Source organism: Engystomops pustulosus, chromosome 11 (genome assembly GCF_040894005.1).
Source record: "Engystomops pustulosus chromosome 11, aEngPut4.maternal, whole genome shotgun sequence".
Lineage (NCBI taxonomy): Eukaryota > Metazoa > Chordata > Amphibia > Anura > Leptodactylidae > Engystomops > Engystomops pustulosus.
Genome location: NC_092421.1, coordinates 56,500,127 through 56,515,026, shown reverse-complemented (window position 1 = coordinate 56,515,026; position 14,900 = coordinate 56,500,127). Strand labels below are relative to the sequence as shown.

At 42.1% G+C, this 14,900-nt stretch overlaps 1 protein-coding gene across 2 annotated transcripts in view; it reads right to left on the bottom strand.

Moving 5' to 3' along the window:
• BTRC (beta-transducin repeat containing E3 ubiquitin protein ligase) overlaps positions 1-14,900 on the bottom strand; it is a 140,227-nt gene that overhangs the window by 23,040 nt on the left and 102,287 nt on the right. For both annotated transcript variants that reach the window (XM_072131017.1, XM_072131018.1), the window contains 4 exons: positions 14,578-14,764; positions 7,994-8,090; positions 7,482-7,619; positions 4,770-4,888 (listed from right to left, as the gene is read on the bottom strand). In XM_072131017.1, coding sequence (XP_071987118.1) covers positions 4,770-4,888; positions 7,482-7,619; positions 7,994-8,090; positions 14,578-14,764 — 541 coding nt within the window. The remainder of the gene's footprint in view (positions 1-4,769; positions 4,889-7,481; positions 7,620-7,993; positions 8,091-14,577; positions 14,765-14,900) is intronic.

The window sequence follows — 14,900 nt, the reverse complement described above, 5'->3', positions numbered from 1 at the left end:
AAGGCTGGGCATAGTCATTACCTTGCCCGCTATAACCACCTAAAGATCTGAAAGACTAACTATACAGTGTCCCCACTATGGATCATTAGTGGGGACACTGTAAGGAGGACACCGCAACGTGCCCGGTCACACCGACTTTTTGATATGGTGGCCCCCGCTGGTGGAAAACCCTCAAAAAGTAGCAATTCCTCTCCTTGTCTGCACTGATGTGTCTCATGAGTCAAGTTTTTTGTGGACAGTAAACCACTTGAAGGTTCTTATACCTCTATGTTGAGTATGTGGCCACCGGTAGCACCCATAACACCTATCAAGTTATGAATACTCCTTGCCTTCAATACTTGGCCTTAGGTGAAAGCTCTGTGAACCCAGGTTATACTACTCTTGCTTCAGTAAAGATCTGCGCAAGGTAACCATAACCTTTTATCTTAATGGAGGTCCAAGCAGAGAGTTTATATAAGGTTATTTGGGACACTAAGCCACTGGTCCATTAGGATGACAGGTTCTTGCTACATCTCTATAGTAGATGCATTTAATATCTTGTATTCATGACGGCTACAACTACTTCATAACTGAATTTTGGGAAAGTTTATCTTCCTCTCCTGTAAACAAAAGTTGATGGAGGCAAATAAAACAGAAGTGCAGAACGTTCCGGAATTCACCTGAAACTTATATATGGTAACATTTGAAGGCAGAATAAAGGTCAACTAGAGAGAAATAAAAACAATTTATCTTTTCCTTGTGGCCTTTTTTAAACGGAAAAATGAATAGGACAATTGGATTCACATCTGGCCTTCTCCTGCAGCTTACAGAACATTGTAAAGGTAGGACATTTAAAGGGATTTACTTAAAAAGACAAAGAAAAAGTCTAAGACTCTGGTCACATAATGGAACCCGCCTGCCTTCTCGGGAACATGTTTTTCAGGGTCTACCTTCATTGGAAGGGGTCAACATGCCACTCTATAGGTATTGTATGTGTGGCCCTGTGGTAGACTTCTCTTTCAAAAACAAGTTGGCTATTCAACCAAAACGAAGGCTCTTATGGATACAAAGTATACATACGTTGAGAGCTTGCCTAAATGCAGTGTGAAGATCACACCATAAGTAACACTCTAAAAGGTATGTGTACTAGGCCCATCTCACTGACCTAACTACAGGCGGTCCCCTACATAAGAACACCTGACTTACATACGACCCCTAGTTACAAACGGACCTCTGGATTTTGGTAATTTACTGTACTTTAGTCCTAGGCTACAATAATCAGCTATAACAGTTATCACAGGTGTCTGTAATTAAGATTCATTGCTTATCCTGGTTCTTATGACAATCCAACATTTTTAAAATCCAATTGTCACAGAGACCAAAACATTTTTGACTGGGGTTACAATAATAAAGTATACGGTTCCGACTTACATACAAACTCAACTTAAGAACAAACCTACAGAACCAATCTTGTATGTAACCCGGGGACTGCCTGTATTCCTCTGAGAAGGGAATCAAAGAACAAGAGAGATATTATATATATTTATTAGGACACTGGGGCAGTCTGTGAAGTGTAAATGTAGCTAGCACACGGTCCGAGACAAAGCCAAAAACACTATTTAGATCACAGACTAGATAAAAATTATAACACCCCTAAAGAAAATGCCATAACGACATTACTACTGACAACAGATGATGTCAAAGCTTATCTCCTCCCCCTCCCTGTACAATGACCTATATATACACACATTACACTGACCCATCATTACATCACTACTGACAATATATGATGTCAAAGCTTATCTCCTCCCCCTCCCTGTACAATGACCTATATATACACACATTACACTGACCCATCATTACATCACTACTGACAATATATGATGTCAAAGCTTATCTCCTCCCCCTCCCTGTACAATGACCTATATATACACACACATTACACTGACCCATCATTACATCACTACTGACAATATATGATGTCACAGCTTATCTCCTCCCCCTCCCTGTACAATGACCTATATATACACTGACCCATCATTACATCACTACTGACAACAGATGATGTCAAAGCTTATCTCCTCCCCCTCCCTGTACAATGACCTATATATACACACATTACACTGACCCATCATTACATCACTACTGACAATATATGATGTCAAAGCTTATCTCCTCCCCCTCCCTGTACAATGACCTATATATACACACACATTACACTGACCCATCATTACATCACTACTGACAATATATGATGTCACAGCTTATCTCCTCCCCCTCCCTGTACAATGACCTATATATACACTGACCCATCATTACATCACTACTGACAATATATGATGTCACAGCTTATCTCCTCCCCCTCCCTGTACAATGACCTATATATACACTGACCCATCATTACATCACTACTGACAATATATGATGTCACAGCTTATCTCCTCCCCCTCCCTGTACAATGACCTCTATATACATTACACTGACCCATCATTACATCACTACTGACAATAGATGATGTCACAGCTTATCTCCTCCCCCTCCCTGTACAATGACCTCTATATAGATAACACTGACCCATCATTACATCACTACTGACAATATATGATGTCACAGCTTATCTCCTCCCCCTCCCTGTACAATGACCTCTATATAGATAACACTGACCCATCATTACATCACTACTGACAATAGATGATGTCACGGCTTATCTCCTCCTCCTCCCTGTACAATGGCTTCTATATAGATCACACTGACCCATCATTACATCCCTACTGACAATAGATGATGTCACAGCTTGTCTCCTCTCCCTCCCTGTACAATGACCTCTATATAGATAACAATGACCCATCATTACATCACTACTGACAATAGATGTCACAGCTTATCACCACCCCTGTACAATGACCTCTATATAGATCACACTGACCCATCATTACATCACTACCTACAATAGATGATGTTGCAGCTCATCTCCTCTATTGCTATCTGTGGCTATGAAGACATATTGTTCCTTTAACAGCATATTTCTAAATGCTGTTAAAGGAACAAAGGAGAGGCTCAGGCAAAATGACAGGAAACACACATCTGATACATAAATAGAAAAAATGTAATTAGAAAACATATATTTGGGGGGAAAAAAATGTGCAATTAGATAAATTTAAATATATATATATATGTAATATATAAATATCCCTATATAGGATCCCCATATCTAAGGTGTTCCTGCTCCTTTAAACTCTCCCTGAAGAAGTGGATGAGGCCTCCTCTCTATACGTTTATTGTAGCCATTAACATTAAAAGTCTCACGCTGCATCTTCAGTAAACCAACAGCTACAAACTACGGGGAGACTCACAATGCCTCTTCCACATTACTGCTTTTTATTACAAGGGCTCTCATCTCCTTAAAATGATTGTAAAAGGCTAAGGAGAGGAACGTAAAAAGACTAATTACGGAGAGCGCCCCACGCCGCCCAGGGGAAGGGCAGACAATACTTCAAGCATAAATCAATTATTCCAAAGTGAACGTTTATATTCAGTAAGAGGAACCTCTGGAACAAATGGAAGTCATATTAACCATTGTGGGCATACGTTACAATGTATAAACTGCATATACGGGATAACGCTGCCTTTATGGCGCATCGGAGACATATTAGCGATCACTCATAGAACATTGTATTACGGTTATCATTTATTCATACAGTGCTAGCATATTGTACAATGAGGGGAATCACTCACATCAGTTCCTGTCCCGGAGGAGCTTACAATCTATTTTCCTTTCCACAGGGAAAGTTTTAAAGAAGCAAATAAATCTATTAGTATGTTTTGGGGCTGTGAGGCGAAGATCAAGTGCCTCGAGGAGTCACAGACATTAGAAGAACGGATGAACTCAGCGCAGATGGTGTCCTAGATAGGCCCACACATCGTCTCCACAGTTTACAGGGAACCTGCTATATTCATCATCCTGTCCTATATATTGAATGAATTGGATTTAAGAGTCCAATGGGTGGAGTGACTCTGTGAATGACTGTCTTGATGTGATGTACAGCTCACTGGACAGCTAGGAACTGAACAATGAGACTTTCCTGTAAAGTCCTAATGACCTGCTAACTTCCAGGTCCCCTCCAATCACTAGAAGCCAGCAGGACCTCACAGGAAGTCCCCAGTCCTGCTGCCCAGGAAGGGGATGGGGAACTCACGTCTAACATTAACAGGTTAAAGTTTATCAGTGTAGTGATGGTAGATGTGTCCTAGTAACAAGTAGTTCTTTTATCATAACTCTATCCTGCGATCATGGAAATATAGAGTTATAAAAGTTTTGTAAATTAGTCTGGGGCTCTCAGGCTACGTCACCCGAGTGCCTCAGGGAGCCTCGTATTTGAATGTATGCACACCCCCTCAGGAACTTCTAACTAGGACACGTCTACCATCACTAAACTGATGGTAGATGTCCTTTAATTATAATATGGGTGACCCTTTTATGGTCTAACTTGCCCTGTTAAAGTTTGTTACAAGTGGCCGACCCCTTTAATGAGGTTGGATCCATCTCCCTAGCAAGACAAAATTCAGCAGATATTTCGGAATGAAAATCAGATTAAGGAAAAAAAAAGAATGGGAGTGAGAAGAGCCAAGTAAGTGGGGAAAGGAAGCACTTTACTCTGATCAGATATTTGACAAGGTTTATTGTATTGTACCATTAATTTATGCAAAACTTGTTGAAACTATTGAGAAGGACTTGGAAGGTTCATGTACAGGACAAGAGTTAAACTACTGCCATATAGATCGTAATATACCTGACAGTGGAGTCGGATGAGCCGGTAATTATTACTCTCTCATCGTACTGAAGACAAAGAACGGACCCTGTGTGTCCTGTCAGTACACGCTTACACTCCAAAGTGTTCTTATCCCAAATCTACGAGACAGAAAACGTATTAAACAAGGTTTTGTACATCCTAGTAAGCAGTTTTCGTGAGCTACATGATGGATGAACCTGGTGATCTTACATGGGAAACTAATTCTGAACGTGAAAAGAAACCTGTTCATTGATTTTTCCACCATAGACTGAACCCTACATTAGAACATTTCAGGTAGATGCAATTTTAAAAAAATCGACTTTTTAAAATATGCTAATTGGCACCGGGCACTCCTGTGGACGTCACACAGGAAGCCCGGCTCTCCTACAGTTCCTAATTGTGCATGTCTAGTGCATGAGTGCCCGAGTGCCAGTGACTTCACCCAGCTCTCAAGAAGTCTAGCGCATGCACAGTCTTCACCCCGGCTACGCAGCCGACTCATCCTCATAAGACTTTTCGAGAGTCGGGTGACATCATCAGCACTCGGGCAGGGGGATGGGAGTGGGTAGATACAATAGCACACAGTAGGCATGCTACTGAGGAACTGAAAGAGCATCAATATTTTAGCGGGTTTCAAGACTAATCAAGATATGTTCCAGAGTGCATGTAAAAAGACACCAAGTAAGTTTATTTAGATTAAATTGTGTCTACCCGATTGGTAGATTTCCTTCACAAGGAAATCTACCATCAAAATTCATAATGATAAACCAGCGGTACTCACTCAGATCAGGCACCATGACTGTGGTAATCTCCTTATATTTGCTTCTGAGGATGTTACCAGTGCTCCTCTGTACTTTAAGCTTCACAGGCTGTTACACTGTGAAGGAGCACTTCCCCACTACCTCTGCCTACAGTAATCTCACACAGTGGGAGTAGGGAAGTACTCAGGGGGCAGGGGGGAATTGCTCTTGAACAGTGTAACAGCCTGGTTGTTGATGCATTGAAGGGCTCTGGTAATGCCCTTCCGGCTAAATAGAATAATTATAAAAGTTGATTTTAGAAGGGAGGAGGCCATGGATTACAAATATATGAAGATTACCACAGTCACGGTGCCTGGATCTACGAGTAGGTGCCCCTCATTTATCATGATGGATTTTGTTGGTAGATGACTTCTCCTATGATCCATACCTATGCTTTCTGTTGCTAAAAAGTCAAGAACAGAGCTTTAAAAACCTTGGAATAGCATATCCAAAATAACTTTGAAAGGAAACCTATTACATTTAACCCCTGTAAACTGTTAGAATCATTCCTAGAATTTGCTCTTTATCTGAATTTTACTAGTTTACCTATAAAAAAAATCTCCTCCATGATCATGTGAAAATGAGCAGAAAAGAGTCATATTTTGCCCAATTTCAGTCATGTTTACAGGATGCAGGGGGAGTATCACTTCAGATGCCACAATTTTCAGTTTTATAGCATCTAGAAGTGCATGGACGCGTCTCTGCCGCCCTGTCACACATGAAAACGATAGGGAAGGTGAGTACATAAGTTTATTTATTTTATCAAGGGGCTGCATGGGGCATTACATTAGGTGGGGGAGAGGCCGCTGGGTATTACATTAGGTGGGGGAGAGGCTGCTGGGCATTACATTAGGTGGGGGGGGGGGGGGAGGCTGCTGGGCATTACATTAGGTGGGGGGGGGGGGGGAGGCTGCTGGGCATTACATTAGGTGGGGGGGGGGGGAGGCTGCTGGGCATTACATTAGGTGGGGGGGGGGGGAGGCTGCTGGGCATTACATTAGGTGGGGGGGGGGGGAGGCTGCTGGGCATTACATTAGGTGGGGGAGGAGGCTGCTGGGCATTACATTAGGTGGGGGAGGAGGCTGCTGGGCATTACATTAGGTGGGGGAGGGGCCGCTGGGCATTACATTAGGTGGGGGAGAGGCCGCTGGGCATTACATTAGGTGGGGGAGAGGCCGCTGGGCATTACATTAGGTGGGGGAGAGGCCGCTGGGCATTACATTAGGTGGGGGAGAGGCCGCTGGGCATTACATTAGGTGGGGGGGAGGCCGCTGGGCATTACATTAGGTGGGGGAGAGGCCGCTGGGCATTACATTAGGTGGGGGGGAGGCCGCTGGGCATTACATTAGGTGGGGGAGAGGCCGCTGGGCATTACATTAGGTGGGGGAGAGGCCGCTGGGCATTACATTAGGTGGGGGAGAGGCCGCTGGGCATTACATTAGGTGGGGGAGAGGCCGCTGGGCATTACATTAGGTGGGGGAGAGGCCGCTGGGCATTACATTAGGTGGGGGAGAGGCTGCTGGGCATTACATTAGGTGGGGGAGAGGCCGCTGGGCATTACATTAGGTGGAGGGGAGGCTGCTGGGCATTACATTAGGTGGGGGAGAGGCCGCTGGGCATTACATTAGGTGGGGGAGAGGCCGCTGGGCATTACATTAGGTGGGGGAGAGGCCGCTGGGCATTACATTAGGTGGGGGAGAGGCCGCTGGGCATTACATTAGGTGGGGGAGTGGCTGCTGGGCATTACATTAGATTACATTACATTATACACAAGAACATATGTTACATTTTGGGACATCTGTCTATATGTAAAAGGCCAAGATTTCATATAAAAGAGGGAGTTCTAGAGCGGACTGGTGGCAGGTGGCAAAATCAGGTGACAGGTTCTCTTTAAAATAATTTTAAATCCTACCTTTATTGTGTTATCTCGGAGTCCGCTCACAATCTTCTGGTCATCGTACTGTAGACAGTAGACTCCTTTGCTGGTCTCGCTGCGGCAGTGAATTCTTTGTAAGCTGTGTCTTCCACACCGCCAATTAGATTCTATCGTCTGTGGTTGAGACCGGACAAAATGATGAAAAATAAGCAACAGAAATAAAACACAGACCCCGAAATCCATAAAACAAGGTCAAAAATTATCCATAAATACCTTCTAGTAAGCATATACACTATAATACTATTTAGGTTTGTTAGCGGTGTTTTTGGTCATTTTTAGGTTAGTTTTACGTCATAAAGCAGGAGTTGTGTTCTTCCCATTACCTTAAAGGTCTCAATCAACCCCATTCCTTGTCTAGGCTCTCCTGATATTCCAAGGCATCACTAATACATTTGCTTTTGAGGCCAGAAAGCAACTAAGAGCTGGGATGAGTCTTCAGAGTTACTGTTCTTTTGACTGCAACATAGCATCTCGTTAGCAGTGCTTACCTCAATGTCTTGGATAATTTTAGGATAAAGTGCTCTGTAGAAGGAATTAGGTGGTGTCTTTCCGTCGGGCGGCTTATTTTTAAATAGATACTGACCCCTAAAAAGACAAAAAAACAATAAGGTCTTATATAGTCGTAGTCAATATAGTCGCAGGGAAGTAATACATGCGACGCAATGCAAGGTATTATCCTTCCCCCCGATTGGTTGGATTCTGCATAATAGAAGGAGCGATGCAGCTGGTATCCATTACAAGTGCCAAGTTATTCTTGATCCCAATGTACGGATATGGCACACTGCTGCGCGATGCCGTAAACATGGAGAACTTGCTTTAATCTTTCATAGTAATGAATAGCAACAGCTGCCCGGGGGGAATTCCTCTTACAAACCCTGGCACTTTCTGAATATCTTCCTGCACAGGAAATATTTGGGAAGGGAAGGAAGAAGGATTGTTTTTACTCCCTTAGATTACTTGATCATCTCCTTTTTTAGCTTTAACACCGGGCTATTACACCATTCTTGATGCTTACGTATATTACATAGCTTCATTATAGATAAGGTTGGATAGAGACTCCTGTCCATCAGGTCCAATTAATATATCCTAAAGGGCTAATCCAAAGGAAGGCAAAACAATAACGCTTCAAGGCTCATGCCAATTGGTCAAATTAGAAAAAAAAAATGCCTTCCAAACCCAAATGTGGAAGTCAGGAAAACTCCCTGGATGTATAAACGCTTTTTTTTTTTTCTTTTAAAGAAAATCTACCTTCCAAATCCATCATGATAAACCAGGGACATTACTGGGCAGCACTGGGACTGTGGGAATCTCCTTATATTTATTATCCATTGCCTCCTTCCTTCTAAACTGGAAGGGTAAAACAGCCTGTGAAGCCAGAGCACAGAGGGGCTCTGGTAACGACCCCCAGAGCCCTTCTGGTTCATTATGAATGTTGAAAGGAGGCCATTGATAACATATATAAGAAGATTACCACAGTTACAGTGCCTAAATCAATGAGTAATGTCCCTGGTTTATCATGATTGATTTCAATTGTAGACTTCAGATTGTGACATTTTATTTAAATTAATCAGTTTTTTATCAGATAGTATTTTTTTTACAGTTTTTACTGTATAAACTTAGATCTATTGCAGTTGGACAGCGGCATCTAGAGAGCACAGAATAGGCAGACATCTCCCGTTTCCTGCAGCCCACTTTCCAACTTACCGTTTAGAATGACATTTCATAATTAGAAATGTTATTTGACGACAGCCCTACAGCAGAAAATACGAAAACTCTTCATTCAAAACAAAATAAAATATATATTCCATTGGTAGAATCTCATGAGGTCTCCACAAGCGTCACAAAAGTTCTCACATATACATTGGGGCACATTTACTTGCCCGTCCTGGTGCATTCCCCAAAAGTGCATTGCCCAACGATAATGCCATGATTTACTAAGATTTACTAAGATTGTGCGAGGGATGTCCTGCATGTATCACTTCCCCGCTCAGAGTTCACTCTTCTTCCTGGTCCATGTAAGTGCTTGATCTTGCGACACAATTTGAAAGTTAAATCCTGCGCTCAGTCCGTATCAGCCGGATCGCTGGGCACCCCCACGCTCAGTCCGAAACAGTCGGATCGTCTGGTACCCCCACGATTTCTGTCGCATGAAAGCTATCGCAGCTGCACCAAAATCCGATCGTGTGCGCCACAATCCCCAGTTAAATACTTGTCACAGCAGCGCAAATCCCGAAAACGTCGGAAAATTATAAATAAGCCCCATTATGAATGAATAAGGATTAAGGTGCCATAAAAAGAGACAACACAGCAATAGCTATTACACAGGGGCATAACTTGAAGCTGTTGGACCCCAGTGCAAAGTGTGTACTAGGCCCCAAACTATAATGTGTGGTTTATAGTAGTAATGTTCTCATATAAGAAAGAGACACCTTATGGGCCCCTTATGCTTCTTGGGCCCGGGTGCGACTGCACCCTCTGCACCCTTACACCCCTGCTAGAGACAACAATAAGGTGAAAAAAAGGTTCACTTCCTCTGGCACCAGAAATGAGCAATGTATCCCATCTCGTGCCCACGTGCGAGGACAGTCAGTTAAAAATCACTCCTCGTAGCCCCACCCAAACCTCTGATTGCTGGAATGAATTAAGGATGTCAGTTCATTCCACCGGTCAGATCGGGTGATCCTTCTTCGAACGGAGAGATGCTTATTCTCAGGCAAAATATGACTCTTTTCAGCAAGTTTTAACATGACTTTGGAGGAGATTTTGATAAGTAAACAGGTGAGATTTGTCATAAAATAGGGAATTCTAGAAAGGAGATTTCATCTCTTACTTGAGGGGGGTGGTAGTTTAATGGCATAAAAATCTATCGACAGTGTCCCTTAAAGTATGTTCCCTTTACATTCAGAAAAATTGGATTATCTAATTAGGAAAATCATCTAAAGCAAGACTAAACAAACTTATTTTAATTGACAGGAAGTCAGAGAGACATAACAAGGGTCTGTTATACACAGCTGAAGGTCAAAACCTATTGCCGGAAATGTGGGGTGGGAGGGGTAAAAGCCCCACTGGACATACCCAAATTTTGTGTTTCTTGCTTCCTTAAGGAGCTGAATTAAAAAACAAGGAGATGTTTTTTTTCTCTCTCGTGTCCCATTAGAGTACTCTTCCATCCATAGGGTTAATTAAGATTAAATGATCAATATGGTCCTTACCAAATAAAAGTATATATTATATATAATAAAACGCTATAAAGCAAAACTATATTTCTGAACACTGAGGCCTCCGAAACGCCGCATAAGTCACACCTCTGCTCCAGCCATTAATTCTGTGCAGCCTTAGTATTAGAAATACAGTAACGTCTCCGCAGATATCTCGCCGCCGCGGAGATTGAAGAAATGCCGCTGTTGATATAGTAAACTCATTTTACATAATCTCTTTACCCGTATTAAAAGAACTAAATCTGGGCCCTGCCAACTGAACCTGGCGAGGCCCAAAGCCCCGATGATGAATCGGGTACATGTGTACGGAGATCCCGCCATTGCTTAGCCAATATTAAAAGGAAAATACAATATTCATTACAGACGGAGGGAGTTTACATGTATTACTGTTCTCTGCTGAGTTACTCTGTATAATTGTCATTCAGATTTAGGGAAAACTAGATCTACACTCAAAATTAACTAACATTATCTGCGGGAGGATAATATCTTTGTTATGAGGTTAAACTCATAGCCAAAACTCTTACCCAGAATTTCAAGTGAAAAAGAAATGTATGAATCGGACCCACCCCCCCACCCCCACCCCAATACACAGATCACTGGGTCATGCACCGAGCAAAGAAACAAAGGTCCCAAGTCTCTTGTTGTATAAGGGTGGGCCACTTATACCAGACCCCAATATGGTCACTTATATTACACTTTTCCCGTTGTTAAAGTCTACTGTTAGCTGCCAGGACCCCCAAGCAGCAGGACCTGTAATGTCCCATGTTCTACTGCCTACTAGTGGCTGGAGGGGTCCGTGCAGTCAGTACTGTTTGCACACCCTCTCTGTGAAAGCTACTCCCAAATATATGTATTTACACACACAGACAGTCCCCGGGGTATGTACAAGATTGGTTCTGTAGGTTTGTTCTGCAAGTAGGAACTGTATATTATATAATTGCAGTTCCAGACAAAAAATTTTTTGGTCTCTGTGACAATTGGATTTTAAAAATATTGCATTGTCATAACAACCAGGATTAACAATGAAGCTTAATTGCAGACAATTGAGCTTTTTACAAACTGTTACAGCTGTTTATTATATCCTAGGGCAGTGATGGCGAACCTTTTGGAGAGAGTGCCCAACCTACAACCAAAACCTACCTTTGTGTCGCAAAGTGCCACCATGACAATTAAAGCAGTAACCTATTGATCCCAGCTGTATCACAGGTTTCAACCATATTGGCGACCTGAGGACACAAATACAATAGAAATAAGATAGAGAAATTTGGATTATAGCTTCCTTCCAGGGTCCCCTGAAGAGGAAGGATCAGGGGACCCAGAGCAGGAGCTCCAGTTATAATCCGTCTGTCTCCACAACTTCTAGGTTCTTGTGTAGTCCTGGCAGCCAAGGAGATGTCGGTTTAAAATAGCATTGAGAGTAGAACTCAAGCCTTCCTCCTTTGATCCAAGACAGCCATGGGTCTTGGATTGCAGGAGGAAGGCTTGAGTCACATCTAGCAAATTCTGTGTTGGGGTGAAGGCCTGGGTGCCCACAGAAATGACTCCGAGTGCCACCTCTGGCACCCGTGCCATAGGTTCGCCACCACTGTCCTAGGGCTAAAGTATAGTAAATTACATCCAGAGGTCCGTTTGTAACTAGGGGTCGTCTATATATATTATATTGAGGCACCCATATTTATTGAATGAAGGATGCTTCTTGTCTACAACAATTTGCCTGCAATCAGGACACTATGTGCTATCTGCTCTGCTCCTCCTGCTCTACAACATGCTGCTCTATAACATGCTATTTTTGAAGACAGGCCACTATATACAATCTGCTCAGGGCCTCCTGTTCTATAACATGCTGCCTACAGACTGGACATCATGTACAATCTGCTCAGTTTCTCCTGCTGTATAACATGCTGCCTGCAGACAGGGCACTATGTACAATCTCCTCAGCTCCTCCTGCTCTATACCATTCGGGCCGGCCAAATTTACAGGATTTGCAGCTTTGTACGGATAATATTTACTTGATCAGGCATTGCCACAAGTATTCTCTCTGTGGGGTATAGTCAGATATTTGAGGGGGCTTGCGTACTGTAAAATACTGGAGTCAACAATCTGCAAGCTCGATCAGCGACAGGATGCAATTTACGGGTGACCATGGACATGCCTTTTTAGGAAGCCAATCATCCATTAACATTAGGAGAGAGTTTAAAAGAGCCGTGTTATGGGCTTTATGCCTTTCATATTTTACGTCCCCTTTCCTGAAGTGGCTCTTACTTGAAAAATAGGGAAGATTATTGAGTTCGAAACTCGCAAAAAAATGGCTTAATGCAAATTCTCTCATTCATATTTACAGAGGCTATTCTAAAAAGCTGACTGCTTTGTGGTTCCAGGAGACAGGTAATAGGGCTCCATGGGCTCGTAAGGCAGGGAAGAAACAGTTTAACTCTGGCAGATTCAGGAACACTTATTCTCTGTTCTAAAAAGAACATGTTAATACTCCTAAAGGACACGGCGATTCTTGTTTAAGGCAATGCATTTATAAAGTTAAAATATGGTAAATGTTAACTAGCAGCACAAAGAACACACAGGATCTTCTCATCCGTTACGAGGAAATGTAGTTCTGGGAACCTGCAGCTGCATTTCTACAGGACATTACAGAAGGGTACGGGAGAGTAAGCGATGGAGAAGCTTAGGCTGAGCCCTTCAATTGAGAAGAGTAGAAGATGAGTCAAACCATACAAATTTAGGATTACGGTACTTTAGGTCAAAAGCAACTTCAACCTATTTAACCAGTTATTTATAATTTTTAACACATCTCTAAATATTTATGCTGAGCTGTTTAGAAGATATTTACCTCCCCAAGGTAACAGACTACAAAACAAACCCTGTGTAGTCTGCTGCTACAGTAGTAACATTTTTTATCTCTCGGTCTCAGACTAATTTATAATGAACTAAACATATAATAGAAAAAAATTACAGGATAGACAAAGAAGTATTGTGACCCTGTTGACACATATCTAGAGATTCCATGTACGTCTAACACGTTCATCAAACCAACAATGGCATATGTAGACAATAGCAAAAGAAAAAAAACAAGAGCGCCACACAATGGCTTTCTAAGTCTGAAAATGTGTTGAATCCACATATAATGGTTTGTCTCCTCCCTATATGTTGCCATAATGCTGGTGGGTGATCACCACTATGGAAGTTGGAAGTTATGTTTTTTTACTAGAGAGTGTTGAAGTTGTACTTTGTTTATTATTACATAGTATATTCTTGAGCTCCCCCTAGTGGGGGCTTCAAACAGGCAGAATAAAATAATTCGTAGGATTCTCCTCATTTCAGCCATTAGTGGCTTCATTAATAGCCACCTTATTTATGTCTGTTGTAGGTGGTTGGAAACAGCCATGTGCAGAATTTCAATGCTTTTTTTAATCACACCCATTGAGGTGGTTTTATGTGGTTACCATAACTTTTGAAGTTACGGAAAAATCCCAACAATAGGAGCCGTTTCCTCAATTTTTCTATTTTGGTCAGGTTTAGCAAGGAAGGGAATACCATAGGCTTAAACTTCAATAAAAAAAGGCAAAAAGACATCTTTGTAATCCAACTGTAATGGGCGTCTGCAACCTGCCTTTAGTATAAATTATGTCCCTTTTGAAAGGTTCCCTATAAAACATGTTGGAACTGATGACTGATACTATCCCTAAAAAGCAAATTCTGCCAATCATGAAAAGAGCCTTCAATTTTGGGCCACTGAAGGAATAAAGTTTTTTTTTTTTAACTGCAGGGCAATACTAGCTTAGCACACAGGATTATTAGATAATCTAATGATCTATAGATGCAGAGACCAGGTTAATGCTTACCATCCTCTTCTCTCTGCCAGTCCTCTCCACAAGGAATCTGTTCGGACCATTCTTTCAATAAGTTTTTTCCATAACATACCATCTGATGTGACCCGGTACCATTCCTTACACACAAGTTCTGCAGAACACAATGACTGGGCATCCAGATAGGACAAGATATTTTCTGCTATATGATCCAGTCCTCGAGCTGCAATTAAAAATGGACAACATGGAAATAAAGGGTAATACTTGGCAAAATAAGAGAGTGTATAGCTGAGTATCTGCATTAAAGGGGCATTCTCACGAACACCAGATTCTTCAATAATTCACTGTTATTAAGAATA